Genomic DNA, 21,874 nt, shown 5'->3' with positions numbered 1-21,874 from the left:
TTGCTTTGGATAAATGCTCAACCATGCTCATGGACTGAAAAGAGACTCAAAATATGATATGTAGCACACTTTTGTAGACTCAAAATATGATATGTAGCACACTTTTGTAATCTTTTTGTTCTGGTTAATATGGTTGATAAAGAATGAGTTCAGTAACAATGGGCCAAAAAATTAACACTTGTCAAGGGAGCCATTTGCCTGAGGCACATCAAGGTGACTGGAATAATCCTTGATTATATACCTGAAATACTACAATATGACCTACAGACTTTTTCAGGCTAATAAAATAACTTGTGCCACTAGTTTGAAATGAATTTAACTGTAGCAAAATACAGTCTAAAATTAATATCTTATGCATTCCACCAAAATTACTGCAAAAATGCTTCATTATGAATAACTAAAAATAGTCACAAGAAACCAAAAAAATGTTTTTGGTTTCCTTTATGTTATTTAAGGGTCAGATGATATAAAGACTTCTGCTTTATTTAATGGATAAATCCTGTATTGAAGAATGTTTTTGTAAAACAAAAACATACAAAAATGAATCTTGGCAATTTTAAACCTCCACATTTACTGCTACATACCTTGCTCGGGCTGCCTCTACTGCAAGATGCAGGATGTTTCCTTCCCCAGTGGCAGCACAAGCAGTGAGTGCAGCAAGGCATTTTTTAGCTGCTTGTTGATCTCTGTTGGCTTTCACCTTGTGGGCGAGGTCAGAGAAAGGCACACATTAGGCAAATGTAGACTAGCACAGCAGACATCAAGAGAACCACAGATAGGCCATGTGAAAAGTTTTCCCTGATTTCTGTAGCAATAAAGTATCATTAATAAAGAGAAAATGAAGTAAATTAAAGTAAATTGATAATGACTAATTTGAAAAGAATATCAGTACATATATACACACACATACACACACATGTATATGGTACTAAAGTCACGTAAATAGAAGAAAACCACAGAAATTATGGCATACGAATACTAATTCATTCAATTGGAAACCAAAGGGAAGTGATAAATAATGGTATCATCTTCTCTAGTGTTATATGACTTGTATTTGAATGATGCAAACACACTGGGATAAAAATGGACACTGAATTGAGCGTTTCAAAGATATGCTAAAAGTGAAATAATAGACTTTGAATTGACACATTTTATAATATTTAAGAATTATCAACGGTCACAGTGGCACTGGGGGTTACATTCACCGGGTTATTACAAACTCCCTCTGTTTTGAGATAGCAAGTTTAAAAAAAAAGACAAATAAAAATAAAATATAAGTCAACTGTATTTCAGAAACACTTAGAAAAATACTTATTTTTTCAAAATACAGTCCAAAAGCTATTCCACAGCAGCCATCATCCAAAGGCCATGGATAAAAAGTTCTCAGAAGAAACTATTAACAAGCGAAAAGTTTCTTCCAAATCACTAATAAGAGAAATGCAAATCAGAACAGCTCTGAGGTTTGACCTCCTTGGTAGGAGCAATATCTATCATGTAGGCTAGGCTGGCTATCTTCTTTTATTTGCCCTACAAGGCAGGAAAATTTTCCCTGGGACTTGATTGTCCCAGAGAACTAAGACCTTGGTGCAGCACCCTAGTCACTTAAAGCCCTAACATGCAAACTGGGCTTGTTTTTTCCTTAAAGGCAGAGAAACTGTCCCTGAGACTTAGTGGATGAAGAGAGAGCTGTAATGCAGTAATGTTTTTCAGTCTTGCACAATATAAAAAGGGCAGCCCACAAGGAGTTATAGCCCTTCAGACTTGACAGATGTCCCAAAGCCATGGGTGTCAGTACACCTTTCTGACCCCACAAGTTGCCAGGTGGAGACAAATAGGGCTGAGCCTACCTGAACCAGTGCTATGTTCTTTTTGAATATCCTTTACGTGCTATGCCTAAGTGCACCTCCTTTTGTTAACTGCTAGATGGTCTGCAAGTGTCTCCTTTCATCCTAACCCTGAATCTGAAGCACAAGACCAGCCTAAATCAGGTAAGTGTAGTCTCCAAGAACCTCATACTCAACAAATTAGCAAGGCAACAAAAGTGGGAAGTCAGTGTTGGGGTGGTCTATGGGAACAGAGGCAAACTAATACAACTCTGGAAAAGCTGTGAATTGGTTTCAATTCTAGAAAGCAATTTGAAAGTATGATCTTAAATAGCAACTAAAGTGTCCATACCCTTTGCCCCAGACAGTGCTGTTTGGCATATGATGTATCTTGAGGAGTAAAAGACAATCATATATTTACCAAAGTGCTTACATGTAGGAGCACTTTTTCATGAGTGCAAAGAAGTGGCAGCAAAGCATATGCCCATCAATCAGAGAATGGGTTAACAAACTGTGGGACTGAATGTAATGAAATACTATTGTACTGAAAGAAAAAAAGAATACAAGGAATTCCTAGATTCCTAGGAAGGCTGACAGGAACTGATGCAAAGTAAAGTATGTAGAAATAGGAAAATAATATACACAATTAGAAGGAAAATGGAAACAACAAAAAGCAAAATGTGAACACTGCCTGGAGTAATACAGTGATCAAGTCTGGCCCAAAAAACAAGAAAAAAAAATGTACATTTCTTCTTTCTTTGTATAGGTGGGGAACTATGGCCACATATCATCAGACTTAGTCAATATGTTGGTTAGTTTTGACTAAATTGAACTTTAACTGTTTTTCTTCTTTGTACTTTGTTACAAGGGATAGATGGATTTCTTAGGAGGGGAGGTAGGAAAAAGGTATTTGGAAATGAAGGTGACATAAAAACAATAGATATAATATTTTTAGTTAAAAATAAGTCAAAGCTTAAGAGTTCAGGCCTTCTTTTTATAGTTTTGAGGACAAGAACTCCTCCAATACGTTAAGATGATGTTCCAAACCATGCTCTGCTAGCATCTTAGTTGAACAAAGTCACCTGGACCACACTTTTGTCCCCCAAGGTTCAGCACCTATAAAATATTCTTATTTCACTATAGTATCTTCTCGTATCAATTGTTTAAAAGTTTGGTTAACATTTTGATAATTATTTCAGAAGTAATTTGTTGTAGTGTAGTGTACAACACTGGAATCAAGAGGCCTAGGCCTGAATCCCAGCTCTAACAATTAGCAGCTGTGAGATCCTGAGAAAGACATTTATCTCTATTTAGCTTCCTCACTGATGAAGTACTAAACAAGTTTCTGCTATGTGGAAGGGTTATGCCGGGCATTAAGGATATATGTACAAAAATGAGGAACGACCTTCCTTCAAAGGGCTTACAGTCTACTGAAGTGTTCACATACAAAGATAAATCAGTTTTAGGAAGCATGTACAACATATGAAGAGATCAACTGAAACTTAGCTTTTCCTAAGTTTTCCAAGAAGATGGTTGTTTTCATTATGTCATCTGCAGAAACCTTACACTCCAAATTTAAAAGCTATGATAGAGAAAGTTAAAAGCAGTTTTGGAAAGGAAATCAGCAAAAAGTTTAGGGGAAGGATTTAAGGCATTTACATGCTGTGACTAAATTCAATCCTATCAATTATTTTCAAGCAACTGTTTACAACATTGTCATTATTCCTGAAATATATTAAATTGCATGCTAGTCACCTCATGTGAAAGCTTCCATCTGAAAACACCTTGGATTAAACTAGTATAGAGACTCAACTATTCATTTCCTTCAGGAGCTAAATCTTGTCAAGATCAAAGTCACCTTATAATCATTGACGATGGGTTGGTGGTTGGTTACAATTATCTGGTCCCCATGTTAAAACAGGGAATAAAACCTTACCTAAATGTATTTTTAAAAACAAAAAACCAGACAACTTAAACACTGTAAAGTTGTGAATGAGTGTTCTCAGTTCAAAAAAAAAAACAGTTTGTGTTATAGGTCAAAATAGCCTTTAATTAGTTGAAAAATATAACATTATTTTTGACTTTGCTATTCTGATCAATACATTGGTCCACAAGAATTCCAAAGGACTCACGATGAAAAATGCTATCGACCTCCAGATAAAAAACTGATGAACTCTGAGTGCAGACTGAAGCATACTTTCTTTTGCTTTTTTTCTTGCTTTTGTTTTTTCTTTCACATCATGGCTACTGTGGAAATAAGTTTTGCATGACATATATATAATGCATTTCTGATTCTTGCCCTCTCAATGGGTAGGGGAGGGACTGGAGGCAGGGAGAAAATTCAGAACTGAAAATTTTGTAAAAATTTAAATAATTCAAAAAATGTAATTGGGAAATGTTTAACATAGATAAAAATACAACATTAAAAAAGAAAAATATTATTTTCCAGAGCAAAAGGAAAACAACAAATCATACAAACAGCAATATATTCACAGGCTCACAGGACTTAAGAGATAAAAAGATCTCAAAGGTCATCGTGTCTAACATCCTAATCTTATTTTATTTTTTAAAAACATATCTCATTGATGTCTTTCTAAATTACATCATGGCCATATTTTAACGGGAGGCAAAGAGTCAAACATTTTGAATCATCATAAGGAAATCAAATAGGAAAAATGAACTGGGTAAGAAGAAGACTAGGTTCTCCTAAATGAGCAAAAAGCAGAAACCCAAGTTGACTAAACCTAGGGTATATTTATGAGGCTAAAAGGAGAGGGTAAAGGGGATTCATGGATTTAGGATCATGTCAATGAAAGATTATGCTTTTATGGATTTTATATTTAATGTAATTTGGCATGTCTTTATCAGAATTTGGGGTTAAAGACAACACCTAGCATTCTAGTTAAGATTAAAAAAAAATAAGGCACATTTGTGAACCGTAGCTTATTAAGGGGCTAATACAGGAACAAAATAAAAATAATATAAGAGACTGAGAAGGTTCAAGATGGCCCAAGGGCAAAACCTGAACAATAAAGTATTGTATACTTCTAAAATCTCAAAGTACACAAACAATTATAATATGCAGTGGGTTTCTATATAATAAAGAGTCCCTGATGACAATTTGCTTGTGACAATAGCATATAATTTAAGTTAGTAATTTCAGAAAGCAGGCCTACCTTTTTAAGTTTCTCAATTTGCTTGTTACGAACTGAAGTGTTATCAATGGACAGAACATCAACAGGCTCTTCTTTTTCTAACTGGTACTTATTTACACCAACAATTACTTCAGATCCTATTCATTTCCAAAGGTAAAAATGTAGACAATATTCATAAATAGCTGCAGAACCACAACATTATTAGATTATGTGCTTACTTGAGGTTTTCTATAAATTCTTAGACTGAAATGCATTTAAATCAAAGGATAAAGCTCTGAGTAGCAGGTAGTTTCCTCTGAAAGTTAAATACATTAATACAGAAATCACAGCTTTCAAAAATCTAAACTCAAGATAGAGACAAAAAGGAAAAAAAATCACATCTACCTTTTAAAAGATATCAGAGAACAAAAAATGCACAATAATATTCATATTTTCTCAAATAATTGCCATTAGAATCATAGGTTCATAGATCTAGAGCTGGACATGACTCCAGAGGACATCTAGTTCAGCCTCTAATTTTACAAATAAGGAAACTTGGGCTCAGGAAAGTTAAGCAACTTGTCAAAAGTCATGCAAATAATAAACGCAAGAGGTGGGATTTGAAATCAGGTCATCTGACTCCAGAGCCAGTGTTAGGGAGGGAAAAACAGATTTTAAAGAACTTTGGGTCTTTTGTTGAGCATTTAAAAGCTGCTAAATACTAAAAGGGCTCAAGAGCAGCATCATGAAAATGGGCATGTGTTCCCATTTCTGAGGCCATAAACAGCTCTACACTGGTTGTCCAAGTTCTAGGAATGACCTTCTAACTCCTCCTTAAACCAAGAGTCCTAGTAACTAGAACAATTAACCTACCTTGATTATTTCATCCCAGTGGTATAGGAAATATTAATAGTGTGGGAGAAAATAAATTAAAAGATTTGGGGCACTTAAGTGGTTTGTTTTTGAGAGAAATGATTATTAATAACCAATTATTTAGTGAGATCCAGAGTCCCTCACTTCCCCCACCTTTTTTTCTAAAATCCTGATTTCAAAAGTTCAGTCTCTTTAAGGACATTGCTGATAATGAGAGTGGACTAATTTTCTTGTTCAGACCCCACCAGGTAGGGTAACCATTGTGTTCTGCTCAGGCTTGGGTACAGCATAAATTCTTTAAATAGACTGCCCAAGACAGAGGTTAACTTAAGAAGTAGGTAACTTCATCAGAGTTCAGGTCCTCATTGGAATATTCATTCTCTCACTAATTGTTACCCAATCAGGGTTACCCTGGGGAACACCTATTCTCTAAAGGGTTTATAAACTGTGAGCCCCATCATGATTGTCTTTTGGTCTGAGACAGATGGCCAAATGACCATCTTTTATTAAAATGCTAGCATTATTAATAAAATGATTAACTTACTCAGAAATTATCTCTCGAACCTTTTTAAATGCCATATTTATTTTAAAACTCATAAATAAACCACCTGACATTTAAATAGTCCTTTAAGGCTCTTCAAGTGGTTCAACTTTATTATGTGAGCTTAACCCACTTGATAGATGAAAAAACTAAGCTTCAGAAAAGATAAGTGAGTTGCTTGTGGTCATTCAGTCAGTGAGTATATGTCAGAGGTAGGGTCTGTATCCAGGCTTTCATGACCCCAAGTCCAGTACTCTATTCATTTTCTGATACTGCTTCAAATATAGCTCCACTGATTTCAGTTTTGGCAAATAAGAAAAACAAACAAACAAACACACAACAAAAATAAATCCCTGCCCTGAATACTTAAAAAAAACCAAGTTAATAAGTTTTGATGTATTTTACATTTATATCTTTCTCATGATACAAAGCATTTATTATAGTCTCTATAAAACTTAATGATCATTTAGAATTTACTTCAAAGAAACAATTGTTTATTATCTGCTTTAGGATTTCGTTCAAGTTTTCCTGAAGAATGAAAGAAAAAAACAGCGAAAAGAAAATTGATATACAAATAAAACGGAAGACATCAAATTTCCTGTTGTTGTTCAGCAGTGTCTGACTCATTAGGACTCCATAGCATAGCATACCAGGCCCTTCTGTCTTCCACTATCTCCCAAGCTTATGTTCAGAAATCATAAGAACTTTTTTTCTTGACTACAGGGAGACTATCAGTGACTAAGTTAAAGTCAACTTATGCGTAAAGAATGAGGCAGTCATAGATCATTATTATTACCTTTCTAATTCACTTCAAGCTCATTCAAATTCCTCCAACACTAATTATGTTATTGTATGAATAACATCATATAGGTAGGCAATAGAGAAAGTATGAAATTTAGATAAGACGATTCCTGCAATAATGGACTAGTGATTTGGCAAAGGATAAGAAACAAACACAAAAACTATAAGATGCAATATTATATGATCAGCTCACTGAAGAATTACCAAAAGGAAGTGCTATATGAGGAGTGAGGGAAATGGTGATTACTGACTGAGGTTGGGATGAGGTTGGGATTTGAATTGGGTTTTTCATGATGAGTAAGAGTTCAAAAAGTAAGAAAGAAAGAAAAGACATTCTAGACATAAGAAGAGCATAAAGGCACATAGCTGCCTGTAATGTTCCTTGCAGCTCAAAATCTATAATCCTAAAATTACTTCAACAAACAAAAACAACGTAAATTGTCCCATCAACATGTGCTGCTTGTCAATTTATGTTATTAAAAAGGGCATAGAATTTCAAATATATTTTTACAGATGGATGTCCTACAACTAGTTTGGTAGTATTCGGCCTCAATTAAATCAAAGATAAAGTTTTTTTATTATGTCTTTTTATTAGCTTTTATCATAAAACCTAATCAATTTCAGGGAAGGAGCCTAATTCCACGAAAGATTAAATATAATGAATGTCCCTTGGTTAAATAAGGTATTAAATTAAAAACATTTATTCACTTACCTCTTTGTAGAAGTGGGATTCATATAAATATTGTAAATTGTACATATTTTCAGACTCTTCTGACATACTGATTAGCTGTAAAGATTTTTCCCTCTACTTTTTCTTGTTTGACTTTGAAAAATACTATTTTATAGTATGACATATGACATGGTTCTATGGGAGAGTAAGGGGAAGGATACAGGGAAGAAACTATGCTGATGTAAACAAACAAAAAAGAAATCAATAAAAAATTATTTAATTTTTTTTTAATTTATTAAGCCCTTAGTATATTTCAAGCACTGTATTAAGTGTAAAGGACACAAATAGAAAAAGGAAGACTTGCTCTTAAGAGGCTCACATTGTAAATGGAAGAGATAGATAACTCACTAAAAAAGGTCAGCTTCTGGTAGATAAAAGACCTACACCTAATAGTTTAGCTCTATGTAGATGAAAAGACTCATGGGTCTAGAGCCCACTTCGTAGGTCAGATAACAGTGCTAAGAGTCTAAAGGGCATAGAGATAAGACATATAAGGACCTTAAGGTACAGGGGCTTAGCAAATGGTAAAAGCCTCATAGTTCTCCATCTCACCAGAAGGAACAGACATAGTAACTCACATCTCATCCAAGTGTTGTGAGCAGTCAAGTATCCCTGATGGATTCAGGGACAGCTGAAGCCAGGAAAGGCGGAGAGGAAGGAGAGCAAGGAGGAGGGGTAGGCCACTCCAAATAGTAAAAAGAAGTATCCCTGAGTTTGTAAGGAACCATGTAAAGAAAAGCAACCTTTTGATTTTTTTTTTATTACCTTGAATCTGACCAAAAGTGTAGAAACACTTTTGCTTAAAGTGAGAGAAGAGTCTCTTTTTCTACCTTTGACCAGACAGACTAAGAGGGCCACTTTTAGAGGGAGTAAAGAAACAGAAAATGATTTCAGGAAAATATTTCTACAAGGGTACACCAATAATGACATTTCTATTTCTCTGTTTGGTAAATCAAAATTTACTAAACCTGAATTTTATATTTTATTTTACTCTTGTTGCAGTAATTTGTCTTTTGTCTCAGTTACTAAAAAAAACATAGGAACAAAATTACTTATATTCAGGAGAATTTCAAGTAGCTAGAAATTATCCATTTGTATCTCCCTCCAAGCAAGAATACTTGTGTATTAAAAAACTGCATCTGTTAAGACACAGGCTTAAGGCTAAAAACACAGAGTACAGAACTTTTCACCCACAACTATGGGAACAATGTATATGATGTAATGTAAAATAAAAAAAATACCAAAAGGCACCCAAAACTCAGGTGAATTGAAATGATTACTCTTGGTTCTAAAAAACAAAGGATGAAACACACTTCCCTCTCCTAACAAAATCATATACTGCCCTCTACAACTGCTACAAAGGAGGAGTATTGTGGCAAATCCAACTACAGTTTTGTCAGTCACTTTTGCTTAACTGTTCTTTTTTCCAAGGAAGGATTCAGTGGGGGATAACAAACATATCAAGACCAATAAAAATGAATCAAATCAAAGAAAACAATAATGGTGTATCTGAAATGTGCAAAGAGGACACTGTAACAGAATGGAAACTAGTAGACACATTCTCCCTGGGGGACCAAAAAAAGAGTCTCTAGATATAAATTTTTCCATTTCAACATACCAGAATCTATCCTGGCTTGTCTCCGAGCAGCACACTCTTCAATTCGAAGTTTTGGGAGTCCTTCGGCTACGGCTTTGGCCATTCCACCCATTTCTTCAATTTCATTAATAAGCTGAAAGGGCAGCAACATAATTAGGAACATTCAGTGACATCTAATAATATTGCCATTTTATAAGTCAACATTCATCAAATATTTTGTTTTGTTTTGTTTGCAAATGGTTGTCATTTTCTCCACTTCTTTTACATCTTCAACCCTAATAATCTCTTGTGACAGAATACTTGATATCACTTTTAAAATCACTCATATTTGGGATACACTGGCCAAATCATTTCAATTTGCATGTTATCAAATCATTTGAAAAACTGGTTCCTGAAATTAAAGTTTAAAATTCTTTTAACTTAAGAGCCTGGGTTGTAACCAAGTAGTAATTTTAAAGAAATAGAAAAAAACACGTCTTTTAACAAATATTTATTGAACACGTTATGTGCAAGATACTGGGCTAGCTGCTAGCATACTAATACATCACAGAATCCTTGAAGATAAGTAGCCAAATTTTAAAATAAGTACAACCTTTCACCTTTAAGTTACCGATCTTTTTTTACCCTAAAAGACAATGGCACTGGTTGATTACAACTTTTAAAATACAAATACTGTTTAAAATGGTAAAAAAAAATTCAATTTTACAAAATATTTTTACTTTTTACAAGAAAAAATTTCCTAAACAACTCAAGATAATACCAGAGGCATTATTTACTATAACATATCTTTAAGAATTGTTGTCAAAGTCATCAGAGAATATGCCAAAGTATGCAGGAAAATACAAAATAAAAATTAAATTACATTTAACCCCAGAAAGCACAGTAAAGACAAACCTTGACTCAGCATAAGAAAGACCTTAACAATTAGAGCTATTAAAAAAATGGAATAAGCCGTCCTGGGATTTAACATATTGCTTGACAATGAAGTTCTTCAAGCACACACTAGATAAATGACCACCTGTCAAGTATATTTCAAATTCACATATTAAGAAAGGGGCTGACTAGATCACTGAGGTTTGTTCCTTCCAACTCAGACCATATTTTAAAATCATTCAATATCACTTCCCCCAAAGAATAACACTTCAAGATACATCTGCTCATCTTTAATCTATGGACTTAGTGAGGAATAAGAAAAACTAGGTGAAAGCTAAAAAGGTTCTTGCTTCTTTCTAATTTATAAGATGGGGGGAAGGGAGGGGTGAGAATAAAGCTTGGAACAAATTTTAAGATTAACAGTTTCTGATATTTTAATATAATTTACTATTCAATAAACCCAAGAGCGTATCAAGAGAAAAGGAAAGCAATTTGCTAGAAAATAAGTAAAACATCAAAATAAATTTCAAATGGATAATTTAAGTGTAAAAAGTTAAAACATAAAAAACAGAACAGAAAGTTATCTCACAACTGTGGATAAGAGACAAATTTATGACCAGACAATAGGATAAAGGAGATTATAAAATATAAACTAGACAATTTAGATTCTACAAAATCAAAAAGCTTTTGTAGGAACAAAACCAATGTATAAATAATAATTAAATAATAAGAATAAAAACCAGAATCAGAAAGAAAAAACTAGAGACAAAAAATAGATGTGTGATATGTATTTAGATATTTACATCAAATATAAATACATATGATAAAAGTCTAATATCCAAAATCGATATGGAATTAACATTAATCTTTAAGACTAAGAGCTGTTCCCCAATTGACAAAGTATATGAAGTTTCTTCTTTTTAAAAATTATTTATTATTCTAACTGATTAAACACCAAATAGAATGGACATTTTCATATACATAGTACGACAGAAGAACAGGATTATACACAAAACCCTAAGTGTCTATCAGATACACTTTGCTTTGCTTTTTAAGTATGCAATTAAGATTAACTACAAATTTCAAAGATGTTCTGCTTGTCTGGCTTGCTTTTTGGCCCACCTTCTGATGAAGGTAGTTTAAAAAAATTTTTTTCAAAAAAGAATAATGATGTAAAAGTATTCAAAATAAGTATCAGATAATTTCAAATTAAAATAACACCGAGGTATAATTTCATACCCATTAAACTGGCATAGATGGTAAAAGTTGGAAAAATTAAACATTGAAGGAGCTGTAGGAAGACAGACACATGTACTCTCTATTGAAAAACTACAAATCATCTAAAAGTACTGAAACAACTGGAAATTTTGTGAGAAGAAACACTAAGTTGTTACTATCCTTTGACCTTGCCACCAGGACTGGAATTACATACCATAAAAACAATAGATCCTGTATTCACAGCAAAATATTGATAGCAATCAATGCTGCAAATAAATTATGTGTCAAAAAAAACCTGGAGAATGGCTGAGATAGTAGCATATGAATACAATGAAACATGATTGTACCATAAGGAATGATGGATATGAAGAATTCAGATAGACTTAGGAAGTGTTATGTGAATTAATTCAAGATAAAGAAAATGGAACCAAAAAAACAAGAGGGCACAATGATTACAAAAATATAAATGAATACAATACTAAAAGGTCATTAAAACTCAAGTTGAGTACAGAAGTAAATATTAAGTTCCTATTATTAAAATTAAAGCAAATATTCTTTCTTTTAAGAATCAGTAAACTAAAAAAAGTAGAAAGTGATATGTACTGTCACTAGGAATCACTATGTTTTAGTTTTGCTTAAATATTTTTATGGGACGATACTAAGTTTGGGAGGAGCACATTTACTAAAAAGTGACTGTTTTGCAGCAACAAAAACAGTCCAAATGACATGGCAATTACACAGTAATTGTAAACAAACATTCACAGAAGGAAAATACAATTTACTTTTTACATACATGAGCAATTCTAATAATCTCTTTTTCTGCTACTTTGTTTCAGTTTAGAAGAGTGTAAAAGTTAGAGACTCATCTCTCATATATTCAAAATTGTTAAAAAGTAATAAAGCCAAAAGAAGAAATTTACCTTCAAAGCAGCATTATAGACTTCATTTGTGAGAGATTCCATCATATACGAACCTCCCCATGGATCAGCTACTTTGGGAATCCCAGATTCTTCTTGGATTATGATCTGGGTATTTCTGGCAATTCGAGCACTTTTTACTGTTGGCAAACCCAAAGCTTCATCAAATGAATTTGTATGCAAAGACTGAGTCCCTCCAAACACTGCTGCCATTGCTTCTACTGTAGTACGAATAATATTATTGTAAGGATCCTAAAGCAATTAAAAAAAAACAAACCTTTAACCACACAATATGCTATTCCATTTACTACTTTTATGCTTATGTTTCAGCTGTGATATGATGCAGCACAGAGTGATACATATTACATTTACAGAACATCCATTCTCAGTCACAAGGAATTAACCTCAGGTCAAAAACTAATCAGCAGAAGCAGCAGGATTATAATTAATAGCCTACATTTCTAATTTATTATCTTGTCACTTCCATAAATGTAAATTTAACTTATACAGACAGACTTTATTAATATACGTTTGTATATACACTTAGAAATGTTTTTGGTGACTCAATACTTATTTATAGGCGAGGAAACATATACCTACCATATCAATTATTACATAATAAGCACCAAATTTATGTTTATTAAATTAAATTGAAGACTATGATATAGCAAAGGGCAGAAAATAGTGATAAAGTCCTGACTTTGTTACCAATTCATTGCATGGACATGAAAGAACTAGCTAACTTTATGGGACTCAGTCTATCACCTCTTATTACAGATGAAAAAACTCAAATAATGTCCACCAGCAACCAATTTCCATGACACAACACTCACAAACATAATATTCCATCTCCTATTTCTGTCCTGTTAGGCATACTTTTTTCCGCGTCTGGAATATATTCCCACCTCACCTGCACTTCAAAGAATACCAAGTTTCATTCCAGGAGGGTCTCAATGTCAGAGAAAGAACATTGAGATCCCATACGGTTTATATTTTTGCTACTTCATATTTACTAAATCCCACCTTAAACAATAACAGCTAGCATTTAAATAGCACTTTAAGGCTTGTAAAGTGCTTTACAAATATCATGACTTATCATATTCATAACAATCTTCCCCCTCCCCATTTTATAGATGGGGAAACTGGGGCATTTGGCATTTAAGTGGCTTGCTAAGGGTAGCAAAGCTAGTAAGTGTCTGAGGCTGGATTTGAACTCTAATCTTCTAGACTATAGGTTCAGCATGGTTCTATATCATGTAATTTGTAAAGCAGGCAGAGTAGAAAAGTTCAGCAGATGAAACCTATTTAAATGGACTTAAATTAAATCAATTAGCCTAAAAGATAGAAGTTTCTAAATTGCTCCTATTTATTTATTTTTAAATTGTTCTTTGTATAACTATATGTATGATGAAAGTTTAGACAACTTTCAATGACAAATTTTGAATCCTTGATATAATCAGGTTATATTTATTTCAATGTTTCTTGATCTTAACTTCATATTAGTGACACATGCTACTTCAACCTTCAAGACAATTCACCAAAGAACTGGCCACCTTATTGCTGTCAACCACAAGAGGAAGCACATTTCACTCATGAAGCTAAAATGCAATATACACAATGCTTGGTAAAAATTAAAGAGTAAAAAAATACGAGTTTAAGTAATACTCTAGAACAAAAGTTCTCAGTTTTGTTTTGTTTTTTTCTGGTCTGGCAAAAAATTTGGAAAAGCAAACAATCTTGAGGATCAATTATCTCAACTGTTTCCATTCACCTAGAATGATAATGCTTTGTGAGGCTCAAATAACATAATATGTAAAGAAATACTTTGGAAACTGTAAAACACAATACAAAGCAGACTATATTTTGATTGGAAATCAATGGGGTATCTGAGGTTTTTTTACTGTAAAGCCTTGACCAGCTAAGTGGCTCATTGGCTAGAGCACTGGGTTTGGAATCAGGAAGACTTGTCTTCCTAAGTTCAAATCTGGCCTCAGACACTTACTAGCCATGCAATTCTGGGCAAGTCACTTAACCCTGTCTGCCTCAGTAAAAATGAGCTGGAGCCAAGAAAATCCCAAATGGGGTCACAAAGAGTCAGACACAATTGAACAACAACAAAATGTAAAGCCTTATATGTACCATAAAAACATTTAAGTTACAATTTATGAACTACTTGGAATACATCCTATGTCTGCAAAATTCATACTCACTCACAACAGGAAACATTATGCAACTAAGTAAATTAATTATACAACTAATGATTAGTGTTTCTGGATTACATACATATTACACACGTTAGATTTCTGACTTTTATGTTTCTCAGAATAGGCAAAATATATTACCCATAATCTATTTTTAATCTTGGTGACATGTAATCATATTGTTATTTTCAGATAATTTTGAATCATCCTGAATTTAATTTTACATATCTAAATATTACACTTAGGGATACCTACTTGTAGTCATGTATTAAAATGTGGCACCCTAAATCTCTAACTAGCTTATAAAATACTGAAATAGCAGAAATTCACTGCACTCCCTGGCCTAGGACTGACTTCTATATACAACTCCCAAAAGTACACATATAACTTTAATTTCTTTCCTGAATTCCGTTGCCATATTACCAAAGCCCTACTAGCCATTTCTACAAGCCTCTCAAACTCAATACATGCAAAATGGAACTGATGATTTCTCCTAAACTCATCCCTCACACAAACTTTCCTGTTTTTGCTAAGAGCATTACTATCCTTCCAATCACCCAGATTCACAACCAGTGTCATCCTCAACACTTCACTCTCTTTCAAATACCCATACCTGATCAGTTGAAAAGTTATCAATTCTACCTCCACAATATACCTTATATATCCACTCATACAGTCAGGAGCCTATATCAGGCATTTAACCTCTCTCCTGGATTACTGCAACAGCCTCCTAATAAATATTCCTAAGATCTTACTAATACTACTTCCTACTCAAAAATAAAACAACCCCCCCCTCCAATAGCTCTGTATTGCTCCTTGGATAAAATGTAAAATCCTCCAATTCTAGTCTTACTGCATATCATTTCCTTTCATGTATTCTCTGCCCCAGTCAAACTTGCCTGGTTCTCCAGACATGCTACTCCCTCTCCCACTTGAATGCTGCTGCATGGTTGTTTCCCCCAGGTCATCTCTGCCACACGGACTCCCCAGCTTCTTTCAAGAGGTCCAGCTCCAGTCAGAATCCTTTCCTGAACTCTTCTTTATTACCTCCTTCCCTGAACGTCAGAGCTCTCTCCATCTAGAAAGTACTTGGTCTATAGTTTGTATTCACTTATTTTGTGTATTTGGATGTCTCTAGGTAGATTGTTAAGTTCCTTGCATGAACCATTTCAGTTTTTGTCTTTGCAGCACCTTCTACATGGTATGAGCTTAATAACTGTTCATTTAATTGAATCCATCTGCTAGTACCACTCATTGTATTTTTCCCCATCGCTTTCTTTCTGTTCTAGATTTCCCACCAATCAGATTAACTTGATAGGAATTAAGTAGGAAAAGAAATAATAATTTTCAAAAAACTATATTGATAGGAGGTTTATTAGAAGCAAGCCAGAGAGGACTCACGCCTTTTCTTTTTCTTCCGGCCCTTTGGAAACATCATGCAACTCTTCTTTGGTTTAGTGGGGCGGGGAGAGGTGAGAATGGTTATTTTTTTTAAGGACTTAGAATAACCAATTAAAAGATAACTACAATGATGACAGGCTATAAAGATGTGGTAAGTTTATAGTAGCTTCTAAGTCACACTTAGTATAAGGATCATTTTTAAAAGGGCTTGCATTTGAAAGGGGAATAGACAGTACGAAGTAGATCATCTGGAAAACTGCAAGGGAGAGAGAAGTGAGGTAGAAGCAGCAGAATAACATTTCCAGAAACCAGGCATCACAAATAAAGGTTAATCGAACAAGGAGATGGCATAGATAAGGAAACAATGTCAGAACTCAATAGAGAGGAAGGGTAGTGTCTTCTCTGGCTACAGAACCAGGAAGTCTTGCCCCTGACACTCACTTGGTGGGTGGCAAGTTACCTAACTCTCAGTGCTCCCAGCAAGCTTCTAAGGCTGTCCATGGCAGAGATAGTGCCAACATGCATTAGGAAGGGAAACTCTTTACTAGGTGCTCTGATGAAATCATAAGTACAGTTTAAAAAAAATTGGCTCTCTCTCACACACACACACACCCAAATGGAATAACAACCAAATTCTTGAAAAAAACCCTGAAATTAAAAAAAAAAAACACCACCACCTATACAGGAAGACATTAATTCAACAAAATCTTAATGATTCACATAAAGAATGAACAATTCCTTAATAGAAAAAACAAACTAGAACAAATTACAAATCCGAACACAATGTTAGGAAAACTGGATCTGCTAGACCTAAGGAGACTTACGATAAGAATGCTAAAGAGTAAGTCCCAGGGCCTACAGGACTTGTTAAAAACACGATCTTGTGCTATAACATGAAGAACCATAAAAGCAGGCAGAAATGCTGCTGGACAAATCCTTCATACACCACAGTGTAATAACACAAATTACAATAAACAAAGGAAACATAAATAAAAGATGGAGACCAAAAGATAAAAGCATCTTAAATAATGAGTAGGTCAAGAATAAATCACAAAACAAAAAAATTATACTAAAATTAAAAATGAGATAATATAATGTAATATGTGGAACAAAGCAATTCTAGTAGGAAATGTATATGGTAGGAATTCTAGTAGGAAATGTGAATAATTATACTGAAAAGAGACTAATGAATTCAGAGGTTGCATTTAAAATAACTAGAAAACCAACAAATTACCAATCTCCAAAGAAGCACGAAAGTTATTTTAAAAATTAAAGGCAATATAAGCAAAACTGATTTTTAAAAGTAAATAATAAAGAGCTAGTTTTTAAGTGTCAGGTAAAAGGATGAATTTACCCAAAAAACTCTGTGTTTTTATCAATGTAATATATACTAAAAGATTTTTAAAATAAAATAAACACACAACCTGTTCAGTAAGTGACCAGCCTGAAGTCTGACAATGTGCTCGCAAAAGAAGAGATTTAGAGTTTTGGGGTTTAAACATCTTCTCTATTAAGTGTGCCCAGAGTCGTCTCCCTGCTCTCATTTTTGCTATTTCCATATAAAAATTCATTCCAATTCCCCAGAAGAAAGATAATCTGCAAGAATAGCAAATGTACCAAAGTTTACTTATACAGGAGGACATTCAATGAAAAAAAGGCTATTCTACATGCATTAAAATATTATAATAGTAAAAACATTATCTCACTTTTTCAAATTTCTGATTAGTTAATATAAAGTAAAACTAATAAAAGAGAATTTGACTTATTTTAAGCCTAACATCTGAAAATGCCATCTTCTACACTTTTTTTAAAGAGTTGATTATTGACATTATAAAAGCCATTTGTTCTTTATAACAGGTTCCTGTTAAATAAATAAAATTCTCTCATACAGCTAAAGTATAATTTCACCTTACAAAATTTGACAAATGAAACTTTTTAGTTCATTTAATAAAGAGGTAGATGAAATTCAGAGTCGGGTTGTTGGAAAAGAATTAAGAGGGCAGAGGTTCTCCTAGTCACGAGGACTTTTATTGACACAAAAGCAGTCAGTTCTCCTAGTCAAGAGGACTTTATTGACACAAAAGCAGCAGGCTAGTCATTAGGAGCACTAGCAGTTTGAAAAAAGACAGAGGCTTACTTGTGGGAGTGTGCTCCTATGTGGGTAGTTAACCATAGAGAAGGATGTCAGGAAAGGGGAAGCAGGTGTGTTGGGTACTTTACAAACAGTTCAGGGATATGGTCACAAAACAGGGAACTTAACTTGTAACATTCAAGGATATGGACACAAACCATGGGGTTACTCATATACACAGAAAATAACAAGATTTTCTTGTCAACACATAGAGCCCCCTGTTACTGGGCAGATTTAAATTTAGGCAAGGCTCTCTTTGTTGCTGGGCAGAAGTCAGCCTCATCATTTAACATACAGCATATAACAAGAGGCATAAATGTATATTAAAAGGTGAAAAAATGTTGGTACTATTCCTGGACAAGTTTGTTTCTTCGATAAATCTGCATTTACCTGGTATCAATGAACCACTAATTTATTTTATATGTCATAGAAAACTAAATATAAATGTATTTTTCACAACATTTCACTAATAGATTTATTGGAGTGTATTTTTTGAAGTGGCTTGCAACCAAGTACAATGATTCTGTACTAATCTTTATAAACAAAATGATGTTCACAAGCCAATTTATATATTAAGAAATGCAAAAATAATAGCATAGAATGGAAAGTAAATTTGCTAAATGATACAATGTCCATAAAGCACTTTGAAAGCCTCAAAGCACCAGCTTTTATTATTATTACCTTTATTTTTATGCCAGACCCACAATTTAATTCCTGTAAGGAACTCCCAATAAAGAATATTCCTTTAACAATGCAAAGAATATCTTCTCTCTATACTTTTTTATACTATTTATACACCTGCAACTTATACTCCTAAAAACTGCCTGTGATTAGAAATCAAGTGTCAGCCACCCAGTACATGACAAAGATAGTATTTGAACCCAGGGTCTTTGCTGACTTCAAGTTCAACACTCTTCCTCCTGCTCCATGCTAATACCCTGGCTGGATGGTTCAGAAAGTGGAAAGACAACAATATCCAGATATCATAACAGTTTAAGAAATGCATGCAATGTAAAGACAGAATATTGATGCACTAAAATAAATCCTTAATCTGCCACTTACAGAACACATTATAAACTAAACAAAGTAGACTTTTATTCAATTATTATTATATGTTATATATATTTTACATATTATTGTTACTATAATAAATAAGACCTCACTTTTCTGATCTTTTTCAATCAGATTCAAATAGAAATGCTCCAGGGTGTAAGTAAGGAAGATTATTTTTATCCTTTTTAGAATTTAGTTTCCCAGGCTCCATGGCCGTGACAATCTCTAGTTTCTAGGTGTTAGGTAATATTTCCCAGGCCTATGGCTTGTAAACATCACCACAATTGCGCAGTGAGATATGGGGTGATATAAGGTGATGCTTACTAGGCTTGCACTGAATGACAATATTGCTAAACTTAAGCTGTGAGTCTATTGCTGGCAATATGCCTTCTTTGTTGCCCTATAAAGCAAGTGGGCACTGGTCAGTGAGTGGGGAACCCATTTGGGATTTAGGTAATGCATAGAGGAATACATGTACCTGCCTCAACCAGCCCCCATTGAGGCTTGAGGGGATTTAGGAGAGTGAGAAAGCTGGAATGCTGTGCCTGTCTTGATTGACCCCAATGAGATGTAGGGGTAGTCGGCCCCCACTTCACACTGGCCCCTGAGAGAAAGGTTGTTAGGGAATGCTATAGGAGTTGGTGCTTCCCCTATCAGCAATTTCCTTTAAAAAGACTAGACTAGAATAAATTAAAGCTTATTAGTTAGCCCCCCTCCCAAGCTGTCCTCCTGTCCTTTCTGTCTGACCAGATCAAGAGTGAACATGTGAGAGGCTGGAGTCCAAAAACTCCAGTGCCTCCCACGTGTTATTTGTGAAACACAGGGATGAGTCACTATCTTGCTATTATTTTTTTCATATTTAACAGTCTAAGACTACTAGGTAAGTGGACAAAATAACATTTTTATAGTTGAATAAAAGTATTAATATGGTTTTTTAAAAAAAGGAAGCAAATTTGCTTTCAACATTCCATTTCATTTTAAATTATTAATGCTTTTAAAGTTCTAAAATGACAGCTTCTCTTGAAATATAATTGTGTTCACGCATAAGCTTTAGATTTGTCTCCTTCAATTAATATTTCAATATAAATAATAGGCAAGTATAAATTAAGATTTTTATTCCAAATTTTCAAATTCCAAATTTCATTAGCTGACTTCCCTGTTATCATTGAGAGGAAACAATCTAGTATGAGGTTTATGCACATTTAATTCACCACTTATTTTGCTAAACGCTAACATATTCTCTATTGCTTTTTAAATGTTTTTGTCATTTTACAAATGATGGATAGATCTCACATGAGTTTTACTCACCTTGGTGCAAATTCATCAATACTAAGGCCAGCTTGGAGTCCAGTTCTGCAGTATTCTAAACCGTCAGCTATAGTATATGCTAATTCCAGAATGGCATCAGCTCCTGCTTCTTGCATATGGTATCCACTAATGGAAATTGAATTAAACTTTGGCATATGCTATAAAAAGAAATTAAAAATCTACAATTAATAATTCAAAATGAAGTGACTGTCAAAAAGGGTAATATAACCTTAAGGTGACTGAGCTAACTTTATCTGAGCTTACATTGCATTCATAGTATAACGCCAGAAAAAAAAAAGTAATACCACCACTGTACTATTCCTATTGTGCTCAATTATATTCAATTTTAAGAGATACATTAACAAGTTGGAGTGTATACAGGAGGAGGACGAAAGGGGGCGAGGAAATGTGCAGTCATGTCCTATCATCTTTGTCCCTCTTAACTTCCCTATGTTTGGTGAAGGTACCACCATCCTTCATCACCCTAGTTTGCAACCTTGGAGTCATTCTGAACTCTTCACTCTCTCTTGAATCCAATCAGCTGCTAGGTCTAGTTGATTCTAATTTATCTTATGGCCATCCCTGTTCTCCATTCTCTAAGCCATCACTCTAGTTTAGCTCTCTGTCACCTTTAGCTAAGTTTTAATACAGCTTTCTAACGGTATGCTAGTGTTGTCTCCCCTTTCCCATCCATCCTCCACACAGCAAGCAAATCAGTATTCCTAAAGCATTCATCTGACCGTTACTTCTATGCTCAAGAAACACCAGTGTCTCTAGGCTTCTCATACATGATAGTCCATTTCCTCTCTCCATGACTATGCACAAGTCTCCTCCCACGCTTGGAATATTATTTCCCTACTCCACTTGGCCTCATAGAATCATGATCTTCAAATTTCATTTCAAGTAAGTACCTCCTGTGAGAAGACTATTTCTTCTTAGTATTGTCTTCCCCTAGAGAAGGAAATCGCAAAGCACTCCAGTATCTTTGCCAAGAAAATTCCAACTGGGATCACATAGATTTGGACATGACTGAAAATGAATGAAAGACAACAAATTGTCTTCCTCAGAAATTACTTTGCATCAACCTTATAAACATTTAGAAATTTTTTGTATGTTTTTCCCCTCCAAAATGAATGTAAACTCTGTGAAAGCAGGGATTGTCTCATTTTTGGTTTTCTGTATCAGTGCCTAATAGCGTCTGGCTAGGCATTTAATAAATGAACGGAGAGTACATGAAGAATGGTTCAAGAAACTGGGAATGTATACTACTCTA

General features: G+C 34.1%; 1 protein-coding gene across 1 annotated transcript in view; it reads right to left on the bottom strand.

Moving 5' to 3' along the window:
• The window catches only part of MMUT (methylmalonyl-CoA mutase), a 40,422-nt gene that overhangs the window by 8,773 nt on the left and 9,775 nt on the right, over nt 1–21,874 (bottom strand). The window contains exons 4-9 of the mRNA XM_036766203.1: nt 20,602–20,759; nt 17,534–17,705; nt 12,511–12,759; nt 9,521–9,632; nt 5,000–5,115; nt 585–700 (exon numbers count right to left, since the gene is read on the bottom strand). Of these exons, the coding sequence (XP_036622098.1) occupies nt 585–700; nt 5,000–5,115; nt 9,521–9,632; nt 12,511–12,759; nt 17,534–17,705; nt 20,602–20,759 (923 nt within the window). The remainder of the gene's footprint in view (nt 1–584; nt 701–4,999; nt 5,116–9,520; nt 9,633–12,510; nt 12,760–17,533; nt 17,706–20,601; nt 20,760–21,874) is intronic.

The sequence above is a fragment of the Trichosurus vulpecula genome, chromosome 7 (genome assembly GCF_011100635.1).
Source record: "Trichosurus vulpecula isolate mTriVul1 chromosome 7, mTriVul1.pri, whole genome shotgun sequence".
NCBI classification, from domain to species: domain Eukaryota; kingdom Metazoa; phylum Chordata; class Mammalia; order Diprotodontia; family Phalangeridae; genus Trichosurus; species Trichosurus vulpecula.
Note: the sequence above shows the minus strand (reverse complement) of the source record. Positions and strands in the feature narration are given on the sequence as shown.